At 44.8% G+C, this 15,309-nt stretch overlaps 1 protein-coding gene across 4 annotated transcripts in view; it reads right to left on the minus strand.

Annotated features, from left to right (window-relative positions):
* COL19A1 (collagen type XIX alpha 1 chain) overlaps nt 1-15,309 on the minus strand; it is a 379,271-nt gene that overhangs the window by 27,504 nt on the left and 336,458 nt on the right. For all 4 annotated transcript variants that reach the window (XM_057528157.1, XM_057528158.1, XM_057528156.1 and 1 more), the window contains 5 exons: nt 9,911-9,955; nt 6,952-6,996; nt 6,786-6,848; nt 2,533-2,568; nt 2,353-2,397 (listed from right to left, as the gene is read on the minus strand). In XM_057528157.1, the coding sequence (XP_057384140.1) occupies nt 2,353-2,397; nt 2,533-2,568; nt 6,786-6,848; nt 6,952-6,996; nt 9,911-9,955 (234 nt within the window). The remainder of the gene's footprint in view (nt 1-2,352; nt 2,398-2,532; nt 2,569-6,785; nt 6,849-6,951; nt 6,997-9,910; nt 9,956-15,309) is intronic.

Here is a 15,309-nt window from a genome sequence, read left to right on the forward strand (position 1 = left end):
TACCCGGGTGCCAGTCTAGAACGATGACACTTTTGAAAGTCAACAGTGGCTGTCACTTCAGGCCTGGGTCTCCTTTTCAATAACGAAGGAAGATGGTTAAGAAGATTTCATCACTGAAAGTTTTCACTCGGAAAAGCTTCAGGACACTCACAATCTCTCCTAAATCATGTGTTTTTCCTTTTTTCTGCTTTTTCCTGTATGTTTGGTCTTTAATAGTTTCTATGGGTTGGTTTCTGTGCACGTGTTTTACATGCACACACATGTATGTGTGTGCGTGAATGTGTGTGTGCGCAGTGGGTCTTAAAGACTCAGGAAGGTGAGAAAGGGAGCCTTTGGGAAGGTTCAAAGTAGGTGACTGGGGTGAAGAGTCATCACTGAGGTCATTTATTCAATAATGTAAATAAACTATAAGAGAATTCATTGATTACGATGCCACAATAAATTAGATGTGCCTGAATCTGAGAAGTTTCTTTAAAGTAGACTTTGACCCTGCAAGTTTTCTACTACTGTATGTGTTTGTGCATGAGAGTATGAAGGAGGGAGGGGGTGAGAGAGAGAGAGAGGGAGGGAGAATATGAATGAAAGAATACGTGTGTGTGTCTTAGCAGGTGTTTCAGTACCATATTTCAAATATTCAGTTTTACAGTTCCAGGAGGTGATGACCACACTGAATATGAAAGAATGGTGCATTGACCTGCCCGGTATTTCACGGTATTATTCTTTTATTTGTGACTATTCTGCAGAAGTCCAGACTCTATTTTTCCTGATTTAAAAAATAATAAAAATGAATGAACAATTACAAAGATCTATTGGATCATAAATGAAGAGATATAGAAAGAAGCCATGTAGAAAGAAGGAAAACAGTTGGACCTAATTTCAATTCTACTGTCTTGGTTATAAAAATATGTCTCATACAAGTATATCAACCAAGCTTGCATTTGGAGAAATATCAGAGATGACTAAGATTTAAAAAAAAAAAAGAAATAAAAGAACTACTAGCACACTTCGAGCATGTGCAAAATAAACACGATTAAAATTACTTATAGTTTAGGCACATGGATGTTCATTATAGTAAGGTTTTTTATCATGAAAATTAGAAAGAACCTAAATACCCAGGAAAAGGGGGCAGGGTATTTTCCAAATACCTTGGAAAAGGTATATCCAAACAGTGGAATAACATATAGCCCCTAAAATGTCCATGTGGATCTAGATTTACTGACATGGAAAGATGGTCGTCATATATTAGGTGAAAGAATTCACTTACGAAACAGTACGAACCAATTTTTTGAAAAGTATATATTCACTTGTACTGATGCATTAAGCAAACGTGTATATGATGTATAACAGTGAGATGGAAATACGTCCAAAATATCAATAGTGCTTATCTCTGCGTAGTGGGATAAGGTAGGCTTTTTTTTCTTTTTTCTATATATTATCTCTATTTTTGTGTTTCCTTCAGTTAGCATGGCTTATTTGGGTAATAATAAGTAAACTAGACACCAGGACACAAGAACATGTGTGCACGTGCACACACACACACACACACACACACACACACACACACACAAGCCCTCGCTAGAACCCCTCTGAATAACAATGCTCAGGGAACCTGTTGCCATGGAATGGATCCAATTCTAGCAGAAATGCTAAGGTTCCTTAGAGAAAAGAATGGGAAGCTGCAACAATGACATCAACAACCAAAACAATGAAAATAAAAGCGTACGCCATAACTGGCATTACTAGTAGCTCTACATGTTCATTTCCCCTTTGTCCTTCTCTTCCTCCTCGCCACCCCCCTTACTCAGCCTAGTATTATTCCCCCAGCTCAGGAGGTCTTGACAACACCTCTGCTCCCAGGGAGGCATTTGGAGTTGCAAGGAGACATTTCTGGAGGGAGGTTGGTTGTACAGGGTCTAGTGGGTAGAGGCCAGGGATGCTGTTAAACATCCTACAAAGCACAGGACAGGCACCTGTGACAAAGAATTATCTGCCCCAGATAGTAACAGTGCGGAGGTGGAGAAACCCTACTTCAGGTAAAGAATACACGGGTGACGGTTACAGTAGGGACATGTGTCTGAGACAGGAGGCTGATAGAAGCTTTCCAAACTGGAACAGCAAACCAGACTTAGTTGTGAATAAAGGCAAACCAGGTAGGGGTATCTGCCATACGCCCTGCTGCTGTTTCCCTGAATGGTCCCATTTTATGCCTGGCAGAGACCTTGGATCACATACACCCTAGCCTTTTCATATGCAGAGATTTTGAGGGTGTCTACGAACGTAACTGTGTAACTCAAATGAGGGGGCAGTTGTGGAGACAGACTTAAATAACAATCACAGTAGGAATGTACATACCCGTTCTCCTTTGGGGCCTCTCTCTCCAGGCTTACCCATGATGCCCTGAAAAACAAATGTCAGCACTAAAAATCACTGTGTGCCAAGATTTCTCATCAGGCTGCTGGATCAGGAACTCTGGCAGGTAACCTGGATGTAGTTTTGCATTAGAACATTTATTTTCAATAGTATTTTCCATACCTGCACACCTGGTAATCCATCTTTCCCATTTATTCCCTGTAAAGATAAAAAATGATCAATAGTTCTCATTCTGCATTAACAGACATAATTAAATGCAACAAAGCGTAAAGTTTCAAGGACTTTATCATATTTCTACTGAGATTTTGGTGAGGCAGTGTGGCGAAATGGAAAACAAAATCGATAGAGTCAGCCCCAAGTTTAAATTCTGACTCTGTCACTTGCAAGTTCCATTTACTTCAGGCAATTTACTTAACTTTAATAGCGTCAGCTTCTCCACTTATAAAGTCAGGATAAAATAATGGCCTTAAAACTAAGGATTTAGGGAAATAACAGAAAATGCCTAGCTCACTGTAAATAGTCAACAGGGTTATTTTCCTTACTGATTCCATTAGGTACATTCTGAGAAATAAGAAGGTTCCCCATGGCACTGGTTGGCTGGTGTATGGCATTTATTGTTCCCTTCTAACAAGTTTCCTACCAAAGAAAGTCATTCTCAGTAAATGGTCTCCGTTGCTGCTTGAGAAATCTCATAACATGGCCAGAGCCAGATGCCACTATGAAATAGACTGTCAGCCAGAGAACGATTGTTATTTTTCAGTTAGAAAATATGAAAGGACAGTGAGAAATCTGTAATCACGTTTTCTGAGAGTATTAAGTAGTGGCTTTTTCTTAGTAAATTGGAAGTTTCCCGAACTTTACAAGGCAGTTCTGGAGGTGGGAATAAAGCCCAGTTCTGCTTGCAGATTTAAAAGCCTCGGAGAACCACTGACCGGGAGGTGTAAGAAGGGAAAGCACCTGGGGTCACATCAAATACTGAGAGTGAGACAGCAGGTACGTCTCTGAGATTTGATTTGAAGAGGGAGATCAAGGTGAGGAAATGATTTCTTAGCCAGCAGGCAGGTGCATGGACTTGCTCCTCTGAAAAGCCTGGGAGACTCTGATTGTGCTGGAGTGCAGTCCGGAAGGATGGACCTGCAGAAAAGCCTGTGTTTTCACTGCTGTAAATCACACTAACACCTGCCACAGTTGGGAACCCAACCAGAGTCCCCCGGCCTTCCTGAAGAGCCTGGGAATTATCTAGAGCACTTTAACTAAGACCACGTTGCCCAAAGCATCAGGTTCAAAGGATTTACGTCATCCAGAAACACAAGCAAAAAAGGATAAAGCTGATGAAGGAGAGGATGTGAAAGAAACAACTGTGTTACTTGAATAAAAGAAGATAAATCTAGTGTAAAAATATAATTCATGTTTTTGGTAACAATGCAAGAAAACGAATAAACCTATAGATAATTTTTTGTCCCTTGTAATTCATCAGTGATTCTCATGTGTGTTCTCTTTTGTATGACGGTGTTACTAACTTGTTCTCCATGGCGGGGGGGGGGGGGTGAGTTCTGCTTTCAGAAATTTTTACAAAAATCTCAGTGGATTTACCTCTATCCCCCTGGTCTCAGTTATCTGCAAGAACCCTATGCTTTTTTCTAACTCAGAAAGTATGACCAGCTTTCCCTCCGCAGCACACCTGCGCCTGAGCAGCTGACTGTGGGTGAAGAAGAAGGGTTACCCTCGCTCAGGCGTTCTGATCTACACGTATGGCAGCAGCTCCCAAGCAGCCCCTCCGCATCACCAGCCATCCTTCTGTATTTCCTGACTTGACTCCTTCTTTCCAGAAGTATTTGCACATATTTTCCTGTCTCACGAAACCTCCAGCATCACCACCCCACTCCTCATGGTCAACTGATGACTTCCATGCTTCACTGAGAAAATGACAGCAGAGGACCCGCTCACATCCCCGCCGCCAGAGCCACGCACCTGTGCGCATGCGTACATCCCTGCCGCCAGAGCTACGCACCTGTGCGCATGCGTACTCGGACTTCCGCCCGCCCCCTCCCCGTGAGAAGCATGCTCTGCCCTGTTCCTTGTTTCCACTTGGGAGTCCAGTTTCCACTTGGGAGTCTTCTCTCCTTACTCTAAGTCCACTCTCCGGTATCTTCAAATGTCCCCTCTCAACGGGGTCATTCTTATCAAGATCCTACCGTGCTGTACTCTCCCCGCAATGAGGTCCACATTTCCACACCTGGGGGAGGATTGTCAGCTCCTTTGTTACTTTTCTGTATGTTTTCCTCTCGTTTCTCTTAAACACTTACCTCCCTCCACATGCAGGAAACCGCCTTCGCCTGGTTTTCTTCACATCTCACTGGCTGCACCTTCTCAGTCTTTCTGCCATATCCTCTCCTAACAGCCCTGTTCTCTTCCCAATTCGCGGTGACCCCACTGCATCCAGGCTCAGGTTGAAATACCCACATCAGTCTCTCCAGCCCTGGCCTCTCCATTAATTCCAGATGCACACATACACTGCTTACTTGACTAGAAATCCACTTGGATGTCGACTAGTGCTTCAACATGAAGCTTTACAGCAGAGAACTCAAGTTTTTCCTCCCAAACCCACCCGTCTCACCAAACATACCACCCTGACCCGGTTGCTCAGACCCCAAACCACGGCTTTGACTGGCCTCTTCCTCACACTCTGCATCTGTCTGGTCCATCAGCGAGTGTTGCTGGCTCCGCCTTCAGCGCACGTCCTAAATCTCCTCTTCCCACCATCTGTATTGCTCATGGGGATCACGGCGACGCTTCAAAGTTCTGCTCCCCACGCTCTGCCCTCTGCGCAGCACCCAGAGTACTCCTTAAGATGCAGTCCAGTTTTTCCTTCCCTGCTACAGATGCCCCAGTGGGTCTCCATCGGACTTCACATGAAACCCACCCTCCATTCCTGGCTTAGAAGTTCCTCGTGGTCTGCCACTGCCTGCCTCTCCCTCCGTATCTTTGCCACTCTCCTTTAGCTCAGCTCACTCCTGCCTTCAAGCCTTCTTCCCTTCCTTCAACACAGCAGGCTCTACTAGCCATTCCTTTTTCTTGGAACAAGGTCCCCCTGCCCCCCACCCTCCTGGCCTCCCCATGGCTTGAGCTCTCCCGTCATGCAGGGTTTGCTCAAGGGGTGGGCCTTTATGGACTGCCCTATATAAGTTCTACTCTAGGGCTTCACCCTGCTCAGATCATCTTCTCCCTGAAATTGTGTGTGTCTATTTGTTTGTTGTCTGTGTCCCTGTACTAGAATGTAAATCCGATGAGCTGAAAGCTCCCAGTGCTTGGCAAGTAGTAGGCGCTCAAGAAGTATTTGCTCAATGAACAGATTGCTCTTTGCATAATCCCCTGGGAACTGGATGGCAAGCATTTGTGAGTGGCTTACAGGGGCTGGGATAGGGAGCTGGTAAAAAGGAGGGAGGGGAGGTAGGGAATGAGACCAATATTAATGGGGCGTCTCCCACGGCAGGCATTGGACGTCTTACCATATGTCACGTTGCTTAAGTGACTCACAAACCCTTTGAGTCGTAACTCAAACCCAGATCTTCCTGACTCTAAATTGCATACACGTCCCGTGTGTTCATGTTGCCTTCTCTGGGGAGGCTGTGGCCAGGGAATGCCCTTACCCTGTGGCTTCACAGATTCTGAGCAGCCTCCTGAACTCTGCACCGCGCGGTCACCTTCAGCCCCCCTTCTCCTAACAGCGTCCCCTTCCCACCCACCCCACGGCGCAGAAACAAGCAAAGGGAGCAGGGACTTCTATAAGAAGCACACCCGAGAGTGAGGTATGTCTATTCCTCTTTATATCCCCTCCCTCGGGGCCCAGCACATCCTTAGCAAACGGCAGGGATGACCTGAGAATATGTGGAATTGAACTGAATTAGTAGGAATGGTTGTTACAGTGTCACAGCAATATTATATATCAGTAGCCAAGAGCTCTTTTAGGACAGGAGGGGATGATGTATTTGACAGCAGTGATTTATGACCGTGTAAGAACAAGGCCCACAGGTAAAGGAGGGGATCTGATACAAGAGCTTCTTTCCTCTCTAGCTTAACACACAGGTGTTACATCTGCGAGTCTTCATATTTCAGGATGTGACAGGCCATTTCATGTTTTAGCTCCGCTGAGAACATCAGACCTGAGAAATAATGAGTCTAATTTCCTGACATTTAAAACAAAAGACCTCACTGTTCTCACTGTGGTTTAAGACATAGAGATACTCACAGGGAGCTGGGCCCTCAGTGAGAACCACACCCCCAAAGCCATTTGCAGACCTGCTCTTACTTACTTGGAAACTACTTATTCCAATCTCAGACTTTCTGAAGAGAGAGGTAAGGAGGCAATGCTTAGCACATTTCTTAAACTGGCAAACAATAGATAAAGGACTTACAGGCTTTCCTGCGGGTCCTTCTGGTCCAGGGAATCCTATGTCTCCAACAGGCCCTCTCTCACCCTGTAAACGTGGCCACAGACAAACGTTAGCTGCCAAGAAGAGCTTCAAAACTGCACGCAGTACAACACAAGGAAAACGGCTAAGTAAGGAATGGGCAACTGACCTGTTCTCCTGGGATTCCTGGAGGGCCTGGGGCTCCGGGTTTCCCCTGGGAAGTCAAGCCAAGGGGAGATGTTAGGAGCCAGATTACTGAATAAGGCCATGCGCTTCCCTCCCCCACCTGAGCGTTTACCACCCGTGCTGCAGGTGTGGCTCTACACCGACCTGGTATCCCTACCGGCCAGAGTCCCAGGGACCACACTACACTGGGCAGACGGGAGGGCGGTCCCTCAGTGCACATGTGGGTGTGTGGTACGGCAGGGAGGATAGGCATTTTGAAAATATTAAGCCAGTGTATCCTCATTTCTGGAAATCCCTCTTGATGGGCAGATCTTCTTTACTTTAGGGGGAAGGAGGGCACGGTGGGTCAAAGAAGTCCTTCCTAGATTGGGATTTTCACAAGAAGGCTTTTCAGTTCATAGGGAGATAGCCTGAAAAGAAGCACGGTTGATTTGAAAGGCCGTTTTGTGGAAAGGAGGGGACAGGGTTGGTGTGACCCAGCCTACCACAGCCTGGAGGACTGCGGACAGAGAAACCGTGGGCGAGAGAGATCGCAGGAGGGATGAGAGAGGAAGACGGACCAGCAGAGACGGCAGTGGACACGAGCCCAGGCGTCCAGGCCGGGCCTAAGCGTCCTGCCTTTGAGAAGGAGCCGCCGCCTGCACCTTGAACCTCATGCGGCTGGAGATGCAGGTGTGGGGCTGAGACCATGGAAGTCCCGGTAGGTTGCAAGGGAAAGGAGAGGGAGGCCCTCTCCCCCACTTGCCGCATGGAACTCTGGGAGCAGACCGCCTGGCAGGCCAGCTACAGCTGAGGACCGAAGCGAGGCAGACACAAGGCCCCGGGATGGCATCCAGGCTCCCACCGCCCGCGTGCAGCAGGAGCGCCTGGAATCCCACGGACCTGAGTTGGGGGATGTGTTAGGGCTGAGAAAGCCAGCGTCCCAAAGGGTCTTGGCATGGACTCAGGGGTGCAGGGCGCTTGGGCCTGGAGCTCCAGACGAAGATCCCAAAGGCCGGGCGGTGCTGGCAGGGACCTCGGAGGCCCTGGGGAGGGCACGCTGCCCCCTCTGCCCACACGCCGTCCTGGGAGGGAGGGGAGGAAGAGGCCTGGGGAAGGCCCTGGAGGGCCCTAGTACACTAGGGAGGAAACAGACAGCTCTGTTCCAGGAAGAGCAGGACCGGGCCGCTGGGCTCTCAGCAGAGGCCCGTGATGTGCTCAGCAGGTAGACACATCCCTGCTTCAACCAGAACCATCACCTTCGAAGTTTTTTATTGTGGTGAAATATACATAACGTGAAATCTACCATTTTAAGCATTTTATGTGTACAATTCAGTGGCATGAAGTACACTCACACTGCTGTGTAACTGTCACTATTTCCAGAATCTTTGAACTATTTCATTTTCCAAGCCCCAGTGTGGTCCAGTTATAAAAAAGAGAGTTGCACATTTAACTACCCAGTTGTATAGTTGCAGTGTGCAAAACTTTTACCCTTCCGTATTTCTGTCATTGTCAGTTAATCTTCTTAATGATGAGATAGGAAAGCTGCTTTTTAGGGAAATGTATTATATCTTAGACATCCCAACAAGTGGCAGGCTAGCCTCTAATTTCAATCATGCTGCATCCTTCAAAATATCCTTGGAATTCTTCATTTGGATCGTCTTTTGATCCTGTCACTTGTTTTTTCAATACTTTCAATGGTTGCTAGTATTTTTTCTTTGAAGGTAGACTCAGTTTAGGGTAACGGCTGAAAGTAATTTATAGTCCCACCTGAGTGAGTGCTGTAGGGCATTACACTTCATTATAAGGTGGAAACAAAAACAGGCTGTGAAGGCACCCTGAGAGGCAGGTTGCAGGGGACTCAGGGCAATTCCACAAACAGTTGCAAATATGTTGCTAGGAGCGGTAGTGAGCAGGGGAAGGCGGGGAGGAGGGGGATAAGCGTGAGCCAGTTTTCAAGAAGAACGCTTTCGTGTACCAAAAATTCTGCAGTGCTTGCTAAAGAAAATATTTTCATGTTACTTTTACAGTCACACTAATACTTCACTTGATCTAAAGCAGCGAATTAAGGGGATGTTATCCTTCATACAGGATGCTTTGCTATGGAGTGTGGATGGGTTTTTATTTTTTGTTGTTAGATTTAGCAACTAAATAGAGTCAAGTAGAGGGGCTACCACTCCTTCTGAAGGATGGGGGTGCTGGGGGGGCGTGGTAGGAGGGTCTGGATGGTGCAGGGGGGGGGGGTGATAGGGCCCTTTTCTTATCTTCCTCACGTTCCTGTGGCTGAAGCACACGGTTTCCGTTGACTTTCCTACCCTGGCCCACCCTGCAGGGGCACCTAGCCAGGATAAGTGGGCTGACCACAAAGTTTTAATTAGAGCCTCATGAATGAAGATCAGAATGATCCCTAGGGCTCAGAGAAATGATTTTAACCTTTCCTGGAGCACTTCCTATTCATCTGGAAAGACCTTGATGAGATTAAAACATTCGACACCAGAGAGCAACAAAAATGATTGAGAGGCTGGAAGGGCTAGTTTACGAGGAAACATTAGCAGCAATAAAGCTCTGCTAATAACACCTGGCTGAGGGAAAACTCAGGCAGATGGCAGCTTAATAAGAAGGTCCTGAAGCACATGCCTGAGGTTGAGAACTTTGCCTTTTGATGATCAAGAAACCTTGAACTATGACAGGAATAGAGAAACCCAACAAGCTTCTCAGAGCTGTGCTATCTTAATGCATCGACACAGGTAACTGGGCTTCCCCTTCCCATGTGAAAGTGAGTTGGGGAGAAAAAAACAAAGAAAAAATTTTAAAAGATGAAAATAAAGAAAGGAGCATTCTTGAGGTGGGAGAGGGATGGATGGTTCTGCTTTTTAAACCGGAGGTTTAAGGTGTCACCACGTGCTCCCAGCCCTTCTGACGGTCGGTGCCCGTGAAACCGACGTGAGAGAATCTGGACTCACCGAGATTCCAGCCACTCCAGGGGGACCTGCCGGGCCTCGATCTCCCTGGAAAAAATGTACTATTTATAATGATATCTATAAAATCTCCACCGATGAAATTAATGCTCAAATAATAATTTGGATTTGGTAAAGCTTCTCTTTGGAACTTATAAATGTTACCCGTATCAGCTGGGTGAAGCTAGAGGCCAGATGGGAAAAGAACAAAATGAAAACTGCAGCCAGTGGAACCTACTAAAGTTCTCTCTCTCTCTTTCTCTTTTTTTTCCCCCATAAAACCAAAGCAAATAATAATCTTAATGAAAACGAGCATTCATGGTATCATTTCTGTGATCTATTCTTTTAAACAGAACCCCATACATACTTACAGGTAAAAATCAGTCAATAGTTTTATTCCACATATTCAAAGGTAATTCATTACCAATACTTAAAAGCTAAGCACACTGAATGTCTTCTAACAAGCTTTCGCTGTACTTGTCTCATTGGATGTAGGTTAGAATAAATGTGTTTAGAACTGGGGATTTTGTAGCTTCTCCTCTTTAGGCCAATAAGAAGAGCCCTGGAATTGCTCTGAACAGTGGACTGACTCAACCCTTTTTCCAAAGGCAATGTAGTATTTTAGATAAAGCCGACAAGGCTAAAAATACTTCTGATTATATATGGGGTAATAAAATGGCAATTTTTGTTGAGCAGAATCTACATTAAAAAACTTCCTAAGTTCCCTAAGGGACATAAAAGAAGACTTGATTAAATGGAGAGAGATGTTTTGTTCTTGGAGGGCATGACAGTGCTATAAAGGTGTCATTGCCACCCTAACTAATATATAAATTAATGCAATTTTTACAAATTGCAGCTTGATCAAATGATATTAAAGTTCACTTGGGATAATAAATATATTTGAGGATAAGAGAAAAAATAAAGGAAGAATAATAAAGAGGTTAGCAATATCATATTTCAACATACAATAAAGCTATAATAATTGAAATAATGGAATACTGGCCCAAGATTAAGCAGTATATCAATGCAATATAACAGAAACCTCAGAAACAAACCAACATTTATAATAGAATTTTAGTAAGGAAAGGGCTGTATTATTCAACAAATAGTGCTAATAATTGAATAATTTCATTGAAAAAATCTGATTCCCTTCTTTGCATTATACTCCATATAAATTCCATATAGACTATATAAAAATAAAATGAATTAATAAGAACTATAAGAAAATCAAGTCATATTATCTGATTTTGCTTGAGAATGAGAACAAAAGTCATTTCGTGCATAAAAGCAAAATAAGAAATCATAAAGGAAAACTTTCACATTTGACCACATAAAAGTTATATTTACATATAGAATAAGATTGAACATAAAAATGAAAGACAAGGACCAACCAGGATAAAGCCTCCACCATATAAGATAGTAGTATCTTTAATATATGAAGTATAGCTACAGTCAAAAAAAAAGAAAAGAACTAGTAGAAAAATGGGTAAAGGATGTAAACAGGGAATCCTTGTCAGTTCCACCCTGCACTTTTTTAATTACAGGATTTTTACCCTGGAAATGAATATACTGGAGCTTTTCATTCAATGGAAACATTTGGATATCTGATAAAGGTGAATGTTAAGAGGGCTCCTCTCTGATACGATGGTCCTTCCAACAATCGGGTCTCACAGTTCTTTGAACCACTCTCCCCTAATGGAATGGCCTCTTATTTCCATAGTTATACCTGAGACCTTGTCAAAAACAATAACTATATCCCTCCATAACCTCCACTGCATGCATTCCAACCTTGGACCATCATCTTCCATCATTCTAAATCACTCCCTTGAGTACCTTGAACCCCCAAAACTTTTGATGTCACCAAGACCTCTAATCCATCCATGATACAAATTTTTCATTATCCTTCATTGCCTAGATGGCCCCTCCTCCTTATTTATCTAGTTTAAATTCCACGGTCACTTGTTATAATCACTCCCTTGTGTATACTATTGGCTTCCTGGCTCATTCTTGCTTCTTGCACTCACTTGTCAAAACCGGAGCCTTGTTTAAATCCAGCTCCCCTCCTGTTCTGTGCCTTTGCCTGAGCGTATGTACATGGTACATAATCTCACTTTTCATGACCATGAACCTCTAGGGCAGCGGTCCCCAACCATTTTGGCACCAGGGTCCGGTTTCGTGGAAGACAATTTTTCCACAGACTGGGGTGGGGGAAGGGGGATGGTTTCGGGATGATTTGAGCGTGTTACATTTATTGTGCACTTTATTTCTATTATTATTACATTGCAATATATAATGAAATAATTATACAGCTCACCATAATGCAGACAGGAGGCGGAGCTCAGGCAGTACTACGAGCCATGGGGAGCGGCTGTAAATATAGACGAAGCTTCACTCACTCGCCCGCCGCTCACCTCCTGCTGTGCGGCCCAGTTCCTAACAGGCCACGGACCAGCCGAGGCCCGGGGGTTGGGGACCCCTGCTCTAGGGGGTTCTGCTCAGCCATCACACTCTGTGGTCCCTGGATTTTCCCTCTCTCTAAGAAGACCTCCTCCTTAAATCTCCAACCTCTTCTCCCTACCACACTCTCAGATGATGACCTTGACTCCTCCATCTCTGAGAAAACTGAAGCAATCAGAAAAGAACCTCTATAGACTCCAACCAATTCATGTGCCCACATACCAGCATCTGTACCCCTATTCTCTGATTTCCCAACGGTTACCACAGATGAACTATCCATGCTTCTCTCTGAAGCCAAACCCTGCATTTATGCTCTAGGTCCCCTTTCCTCTTAGCTATTTAAGGATGTCATTCCAGTAATTCTCCCCTCTCCTCCTATCTCGTCATCCCCCTCCCTTTTCTTCAGCACAGTAACAGTCTGCTACTTCTGTGGTCTTAAAGTTCATTTTAGCAAACCTTGCCCTATCTCCTCCAGCAGCTGCTGGCCCATTTCTTTACTTTCCTTTGCAGCAAAACTCCTTAAGCACTGTTTAAACTGTACTTGCTGTCTCTAAATCTTTTTTTGTCATTCTCTCTTAAACCCATTCAAGTCCAGCAATTGCTCCTACCAACACAGTGAAACAGTAATCATTCCTCTGGTGATACGTGGCCTCTATATTGCTGAATCCAATGTCAGTACTTCGCCGCCCTACTTGACCCCATCCTACTTGACCTATCTGCAGGATTTGAGACAGATTTTCACTCTCTCTTCTTGTTACATGATCTTTGCTTGATTTCCAGGAAGCCAACATTTCCTCCTATTTCCCTGGTCACTCCTCCTCAGTCTCCCTTGCTCATTCCCCCTTTTCTTCCTGATCTTAATGTTGGAGGGCCTTGGGGCTCAGTCCTTGACCCTCTTCCATTTTTTTGAGTGAATAAACAACATTCTTTTTGTTTTTAATTTTTTGTCTTTTAAATTAATTTTTATTGGAGTATACTTGACTGATCCTCTTCTCTTTTAAAAAAATCTACTGTCTTTTCTTGGTGATCTTATCCAGCCTTCTGACTTTCAGATAGCATCTATATGCTTAGACAAGCAATCTGTATCTCCACTTAGACTCTTTTTTAAAAAATTTTATTTATTTATTTATTTATTTATTTATTTATTTATTTGTGGCTGTATTGGGTCTTCGTTTCTGTGTGAGGGCTTTCTCTAGTTGCGGCAGGCGGGGGCCACTCTTCATCGCGGTGCGCGGGCCTCTCACTATCGCGGCCTCTCTTGTTGCGGAGCACAGGCTCCAGACGCGCAGGCTCAGTAGTTGTGGCTCACGGGCCCAGTTGGTCCGCGGCATGTGGGATCTTCCCAGACCAGGGCTCGAACCCGTGTCCGCTGCATTGGCAGGCAGATTCTCAACCACTGCGCCACCAGGGAAGCCCTAGACTCTTTATTATTATTATTATTATTATTTATTTTTTGGCTGCACCATGCAGCATGCAGGATCTTAGTTCCCCGACCAGGGATCGAACCCATGCCCTCTGCAGTGGAAGTGTGGATTCTTAACCACTGGACTGCCAGGGAATTCCCTTAGACTCTTTTTTAAACTCCATACTTTTCTATTGTACTGCCTACTCAATACCCCCACTTTGCTGTCTAATAGATACTTCCAAACTCAGCCCCATGTCCAAAATCATACTCCGGATCGTTGTGTATCTGTAGCTTTCCTCATTTCTGTTGACGACGCCCTGTCGCGCCAGTTGCTCAGGTCAACACCACGGAGCCGTCCTTGACTTTTCTCTCAGACCCACATCCCATCAGCCCTGTCGCTCTGCCTTCACAGCACGTCCATAACCTATCTGCTCCTCACGACCGCCACCGTTTCTGCTCTCATCTGAGCCGACATCACTCCCCCGTCTACAGGAATAGTGTCTTCCCTGCCCCATCCTCACTCAACAGCTGCAGGCCCCATCAGTCTACTACTCAGAAACCACCGCTGGCTCCGTATTCCCTCAGAGTGAAGGGTAAAGTCCTTATGATGGCTGGTGAGCCTCCTTATTAATTAGTGCTTCTCAGACTACCTGTGGGGAAGGGGCAGTTTATTTACTTATTTATTTTCTAATGCATCATGATCCAAGGTGAGTCTAGTGGTCGCATGTTTGGATATCATGGCAACGTCAAAAGTCAGGTTGCCAGACAAGTTGTTTAAATGCTTTTTCTCCATCTCTGTGCTTACCTTGCCCCAGAACCCATAACGAGTCTGCAGACTGGCACTGGTCCTCCACTGGCCAGTGAGTAGCACTGACTTCAACATGGCAGGGCTGCTCCTAACCGCCACCCCACCTCTCTGACCTCATCGCCTACCATACCCCCTCGCTCACTCCCCGGGTCTCCTTGGATGTACCAGGAATGCTCTGTCTCAGGGCATTTAGACCTGCTGTTTTTTCTTATTTTTAAAACATTTTTTTTTAGTTGTATATATTTAAGGTGTACAACATGATGATTTGATATACGTATACATTGTGAAATGATCACCGCAATCAAACTAATTCACATCCCCATCACCTCACACAGGTCACTGTGTGTGTGTGTGTGTGTGTGTGTGTGTGGTGAAAATGCTTAGCAAATTTCAAGCGTACAGTTTAGCACGGTTACCTAGTGTCACCTTGCTACACATTACATCTCTAGAACTTACTCAGTTCTTGCTTTCTCAGACCACCCGATTTAAAATGATACCCTTCCCTTCCGCACTCCTGATGCCCTTAACCTGCCTCTACTTTTTCTTTCCACAGCACTTACCAACGGTATTATTTAGTTATTTGTGTTTATTCTTTTAGTTTCTGTATCCTCTTCTTAGAACATAATTTTTGTCTCTTTTGTTCCCTTATACATCCCCAAACCTAAAACAGTTCCTGGTCCAACAGTAGGTGCTCCATAAACATTTTTGAATGTTGGATCAGTGATCACACGTCTA

Source organism: Balaenoptera acutorostrata, chromosome 14 (genome assembly GCF_949987535.1).
Source record: "Balaenoptera acutorostrata chromosome 14, mBalAcu1.1, whole genome shotgun sequence".
NCBI lineage: Eukaryota > Metazoa > Chordata > Mammalia > Artiodactyla > Balaenopteridae > Balaenoptera > Balaenoptera acutorostrata.